Here is a 7,063-nt window from a genome sequence, read left to right on the forward strand (position 1 = left end):
ACTATGTGCTTAATTGCTTAAATGAGTAAGAAATACACATTTTTTTTATTTGGTACAACGATTTATGCATGCAGATTTGACAATATGGAATCTACTTGCAGCAGAAGAGAGATATAAACTACTTTTTCAAAAGGGTTTGGCTTGATTAACATATTACTTTTTGTAGTCAAAATATATTTGTTAATTTGAATGCCTTTCTAAAATTCTTTAATAACATGTCACTTGTTTCTAAGGTATTAGAAGGAAGACTTCATATCTATTAACGTGAGTTGATAGTTTAAAAACACCATTTTGCAGTGTTTTCGTGATTAACATGCTCTTCTTAGGTATTGATCATAAAAATTTTCTACTATTTAAAATTTGAATAAACCACTAGATATTGACTAATAATGAAAAATTTTAGATTATATTTATCTTTATTAATCTATCATAACATAAGCTCAGATATATGGAGCTAATAACAATAGTGAGAACCTTACAAGTTACAACAGACCTATAAAACTACTATTAAAATAGTAGATCAGTTACTCTTTTTGTTTGTTATATTTTATTTTTAATTAATTTTTTATTTTTAAATATTCATTTAAATTAGGATAATGGATATTTTGAAACTTAAATTAAAATATAATTCATAGAGTTATCCTAAATACTAATAATTCTATCATTAGCTATTTTACTAATTTATGCTTTTCTATTATTGATTTAATTAAGGATAGGATATGACTAAAAAAGAAATTTAATATTATAATAAGTTAATAAGTTTGGATTTTTTATTTAAATAAATAAAAAATATTTTATTTACTAAAATAAATAATTTAAAAAATAATTACAAAAATACGTAGCATGTCTTATCTCGTTTACCGTGTAAATGAGATAAGAGAGAGTGAGTGACACGTGTATATCTCGTTTACAGCGTAAACGAGATAAAACTGGGTGCGACCTATATATACATGTCCTTCACAGTGAGGTTCCGGGTCCCATTTCCAACCTTTTTACAACTTTTTTTTCTCTCTCCTATTATTTTCTGACTATATTATTGAGTAACACTAAGATGGCGCGCGTAAATGCACGCGCGTGATCCGGACATCAATCGTTAACGCAACATGGCACGTTGCCGAGGTAATCGACTTCGCGGTTATATAATTTTGTTATCTTCACGTTTATGTTATCGCATATATGTATAGTCATGGTTAGGATAGTTGCCAAAAATTAGAATACAATTTAAGATTTAGGTGGCTAAATATATCGTTAACAACGGTTGATTGATACGGTGCAATTGCAGAAATGTGGTTCTGATTTTTTTTTTGTAATTAAGTTATTAAACATATAATTATTAATTTAGATATTAAATATTGTGGTAGATGTTTTCCTTGAAATTAATTTAGATATTAACAACTGTTGACTGATATGTTTATTAATTTAATAATTTAATTATTAACTATTCAAGTAAAAATTATTTTTTAAATAAATAATTATATAATATTTTTTTATCTAAATTAATTTATTGACTAAAAGTTGTTAATTAGATTATTAATGACCGTAGAAAGTATTTTTATTTTAATTAACGTATTGAGAAAATGTTTATTAATTAATTTAGTAATTATTAACATAAAAGATTTTATTTAAATGAATTCAGTTACTATATATTTGTAGACTTCTGTTAAATAAATGTATATAATAGTTAAATCAGTTTGTTATGTCAATGCTCATTGGAAGGTTATTTTTCTAATTCTAATCATTTATTTTTTGTCAGAGGTCTCGCTTACTTCTTTCTCCTGAGTAAGTCACACACTTTCACTACTGAACGCCATCGTCCCGTATTTGAGGGGGCTGACTTCGGCGACACGGTACCTCTCAGGGACTTTGTCTTTGACAACTCACTGATCATGACATTCGTGGAGCGCTAACGTCCGGAGACCCACATGTTCCACCTTGGGTTACGTGCACACGGGGAGCCAGTAGAGAATGCTTCCATGATTTTCACAGATAGTACGACATCGAGACGTGGGAGTTGGTGGAGCGACTAGTTGGTGCTAGGCTTCCAGTGGTTCAGCAGCAGGGAGCGTAGAGGAAAGAGTCTTTCTCCTTAAAGCTAACATGGCTTCGGGAGCGAGTCCGACATATGCCCGACACAACTGATCCAGACACAATGTGAGGTATTACATCATGTTATTGATTAGGGGTTACCTAATGACGGACAAGTGGAACACTCTGGTCTATCTCCGGTGGCTGCCACTACTTGTCGACTTTTAGATGTGCTGTGGTCTGTCTTGGGTTCGGCGGTGCTTGCATGGACCTACCATTCTCTGTACTCTGCACCACACCGAGGCACGACAGCCGACCCGATACTCCACCCCACCGTCTAGGTTGTAATCGTCTTTTCCGATGTTGGAGAACGTAGATTTCTAATGCATCGCGTCCAAATCTAATGCATGAGAGTGACTTGGTACATCTGATAGCGCCGAAATCGGGTAGGGGAGGTAAAATATAGCGCACTGCTACCTCAACCAGCGTCTCTGGTACAAATTCCTCCTCCTCATCATTTTCAGAAGAATCACTATCATTGCTATCCGTGACATACTCTTCGTCGGAGTCGTCATCATCCACGTCCATATCTTCCATTGGACTAGCAACATGAATCAGTGACAATGCAAGAGGTGGGTCATCCTGCACAAAGGTCGAGTGGATGGATCTACTGCCACCAACATCACCAACCTCCACAAAAAGTTCCATCACTCGTTCCACCATGATTCTCCCATGGATATCAAATATGAGGCGTATATACTCATCGCCATGGAGGTAAAACAGAAAAAACCAAAAAACTCCATTTCCCAACGATGCTGGCAACCTATATCCCACCCTTTCGATCTCCTTTCTCCCTAAACCACTAAGGTTACTAAATATCAGACTATTTAACTCGGACAAAAAATTTACTCATCGAGTACGTAACAGTAAACGAGATAAGATATATTACGTATTTTCGTAATTATTTTTATAATTATTTATTTTAATAAATAAAACTTTTTTTTTAATTTATTTAAATAAAAAATCCTAATAAGTTTAGGATTCTTAAAGAACTACGTAGCATGACCATTGTCGCATTTGTTGACAACTTGACATTAATAATAGTTATCCAAGACCAGCCTCTGACAGTTTGATGTAGCCGCCCCCTAATCATAATAAAATCTTTACTTTTAGCCGCCGTTGGATGTTTTGATTTTCCAATCAAGAGATTTTCTAGACATATCCAACGGTTCGTTTTATCTCATAAGTTTCTAGCATTAGTATTGTTGTAATAAAAATATTTGGTAACCAAAGAAGATTAGTAAAAGATAAGCATTCATTAATTGTTACGACAATTAATAAATATTAAATTAGACAAATTTTAACTGTTTTTTTTTTTTTTTTGTCTTTTTAGCATTATACTATATTAATGTACAAATAACATTTTTAATAAATTAAACTTGCGTCTACAAGAGAAGTGACTTTATTCTTGTAACTATGAATTTGATTAACCCTGTCTACTTTAGCTAAAGTTTTAAAAAAGATGGAATGTAAAAATTTCTTTGTTACTTAAAAATCAAAACTCCTATACTACCTTGTTATCATAAAAATTCACCTATGATATAACCAACAATAATATCAGCTAAAACTTTTGATAAATTGATTATGTTATTATTTTATGTCAATTTGTATTATTATTTTTCGTAAATTAGGCTAAGTAGTGTTCATAAAATCTCACTTGTTACATGTGCAACATATAATAGATCCCAATATATATATATATAGTAGAGGAAACAAACAAATCAATGTGTTGTCATCATTTGATCTAGCAGCCTCATGTAGGCCATATTGTCGTACTATCTAGCTAATAACGACTAGCGACTAATATTAATAAAATGTTGAAGCAAAGAATTAATTAAAAGAGACCAACCCTTTGCCATGCATATAAATAACCCCAAACCAAATTAAACCTCATCAACCAAAAACACATCAATCAAGTAATTTAGTTAGTTAATTTGGAGAAGAAATATGGGTAGAGTTGGAACGTGCATTGTAGTATCACTCTGCCTAATGGTAACCATGGCAACGGGTGAGCAATGTGGGTACCAAGTGGGCGGCGCACATTGTGCAAACAGCCTCTGCTGTAGTAAGTATGGGTGGTGTGGCACCACTTACGACTATTGCTCACCGGATGCTGGTTGCCAGAGCAATTGTTGGGGCGGTCCTACACCCACTCCTACACCTCCCACCCCCACTCCCGGAACACCTGTCCGCGCCACCTATCATTACTATTTGCCAGAGCAAAACGGATGGGACTTGATGGCCGTCAGTGCATACTGCTCCACCTACGATGCCAATAAGCCTCTCTCGTGGCGGAGCAAGTATGGCTGGACAGCTTTTTGCGGCCCAAATAGCCCCGGATTTCCTGCTGCCTGCGGAAGGTGCATCTTGGTAAGTACGCTCTTATATGAAATTTAATTGAATTACCCAATTAATCAATATGCTACAACTTATAATTATAGAAAGAGAAAATCTAGCCGTAAGCACTTTTATTAAAATCTTGTTAGTATTTAACTAAAAAAAAAAAAGTGAGTAATTCTATACCATTAGATATAATTTCACACCATTAAAAATACTAACGATGACTAATGAATGACTACAAATCACAAAATCTATTGGCCTCTTAGTATTTTTCTTATAGAAATGCTTTAGAATTTATTATTTTTGCTATCACTTAGTTATTACCTCAATTCTTTTAGCTAGTTTTTTTAACTAAGTTAGTAATCCAACAACATATTTAATTTTATCTCATATTTTTTAATATTAGTAACTAAAAATAATAAATTTTAATGGTCTTCTAACATTTTTTACAATTATATATACAATTATGCTAGTTATATATTAAAATTAATCACTAATATTAAATATATATTAAAATATAAAATACATATTAAAAATAAATAAAATTATATATATTTATATAAAAAATATATAATAGGTAAGATATTTTTTTTATACACATATTAGTCTCCTTTTAGTTTCTATATGTTGGAGCATATTACCATTTATTATTGAGTGTGGAAAAAGATTAGAAACTCACTTTTTTTTCGGCTAATAATTAGTTGATTTTTTTTTAATTTTTCTATTACTCGGGTTAATAGTCAAATTAATTCTTGAAAGATAAGACATTTTTTAAATTCACCCTTAAAAGATTTTTTAATCAAATTAGTCCTTCAAAAATTGTGAATTAATCATATTTGTCCTTTCGTCACTCCATTAACAATTTTCTTCAAATATTGATGTTGTAAAACATTAATTAATAACATATATAATACCTTATATGTCTAATTGGATATTGACAAAATATATTTATGAAAATTTATTAATTTAGTCATTTTTCCTAATTACAAAAATCCTAATCTTAATATAACCTAGTAACTAAATTGATAGATTTTCGTAAACATATTTAGTCAATATCTAATTGAACATGTTATGTGTCATGTATGCTATTAGTTAACATTTCATATCATCAATCATTGACGAAAATTGTGAATTGAATAACTAAAGGATAGATATAATTAATTCATAATCTTTAAAAGATTACTTTGATTAAAAAACTCTTTTAAAAATAAATTTAAAAAATATTTTATTCTCAAGAACTATTTTGACTATTAATCCTCTATTTCTCTTTACGAAAGATGAAGAACAATTGAAGGGTTGTAACGCGTAGAGAAAAGAGAAACTAAACTGATATATTTTTATTTAATGTGTGATTCAAATGTGTTATACACAAAGAAGGCTCTGCCTTATATAGCAGAGATACACTAGGAAGGCTATGCACATATATACCTAATCCTATAAGAGAAAGAAAACCAACATTATAACTAATTCTATTATTAACACTTCACACTTCTTTAATCAATTCTTGATTAAATTTAGTATTGTGTATTTGTGTTTCACACTCTTTTAACCTTTGACTATCTACTGTTTTGTAATTTATTGTCGGTTGAAAGAATAGTTAATTTTCTAGCAAAACTGTTATTATTATTATTATAGGAAACGTTAAGGAACAAACATTTTTAATAAAAACACAGAGAGTAAAATATATTAACTCTAATAAAAAATAAATATAAAGAAAAAATGTTATTCACCTACCTAACATTTTTATTATTATTATTATTGTTGCTGTTGCTGCTACATGTTTCAAGGTTACATTTCATTGTCTAAAAGAAAAGTGTGGTTTAAAATATTTATGCAGGTGACTAATTCAGCAACAAAAGCATCCGAAATAGTGAGGATTGTGGATCAATGCAGCAATGGAGGGTTGGATTTGGATGTTGGAGTGTTCAACAGAATTGACACCGATGGCAGAGGATACCAGCAGGGCCATCTCGATGTCACTTACTCCTTTGTCGATTGTGGGGATTCCCTTTTCGACCCTAAAATCTCTCTACCCTCATCTGCTTAATTAATTAATTCAAATTTGTATTTTGTTTCATTATGTGCTTTTGTGTATGAGAAATAAGGGCCATGGCTTAGTCTTTGCCGTGAGTTACACGACGGCACGTGCTCAACTACTTATGGATTTTGTTATCCAATTTATCTAGTTTAATTACCTCCTTCCTCCAATAATCACTTTTGGTTTTATTAATAGTACCAGTTATGTTATATTATTAATACGCCTATTTGCATTTCAGCTAATATAGAAATATGGAAGAAATACCAAAAGGGAATAGAAACTCTAAGAGGCTAAGTGCTTGTTTGGGTGCCATTATTTTGTTAAAAAAGATCTTTTTTTAATGAAAAAAGATTTTTTTTATTTTTTAGTATGTTTGGCAAATTTCTAGTAGTAAAAGTAAAAGCATTAGAAAAATAAAAAAATATCTTTTTTGAGAAGCTGTAATTTACATCTTTTTTTAAAAGATCTTTTTTTCTTAGAAAAAAGATGTTTTTCATGTAATAAATAAACAAAAAGTACTTTTATATTGTTATACCCAAACATAATTGATAGATAAAAAAATCTTTTTACATGAGATATTCAAACATAAAATTACTTTTA

The 7,063-nt window shown here is 30.7% G+C and overlaps 1 protein-coding gene across 1 annotated transcript; it reads left to right on the top strand.

The window, feature by feature from the left end:
- The first annotated feature begins 3,930 nt into the window (after positions 1 to 3,930).
- Positions 3,931 to 6,677, top strand: LOC112720374 (barwin). Its single transcript, XM_025771299.3, has 2 exons — positions 3,931 to 4,455; positions 6,263 to 6,677. Exons 1-2 carry the CDS (start codon positions 4,033 to 4,035, stop codon positions 6,470 to 6,472), a joined length of 633 nt encoding a protein of 210 aa, XP_025627084.1. The 5' UTR covers positions 3,931 to 4,032; the 3' UTR covers positions 6,473 to 6,677.
- The last annotated feature ends 386 nt before the right edge of the window (positions 6,678 to 7,063 follow it).

The sequence above is a fragment of the Arachis hypogaea genome, chromosome 11, assembly GCF_003086295.3.
Source record: "Arachis hypogaea cultivar Tifrunner chromosome 11, arahy.Tifrunner.gnm2.J5K5, whole genome shotgun sequence".
NCBI lineage: Eukaryota > Viridiplantae > Streptophyta > Magnoliopsida > Fabales > Fabaceae > Arachis > Arachis hypogaea.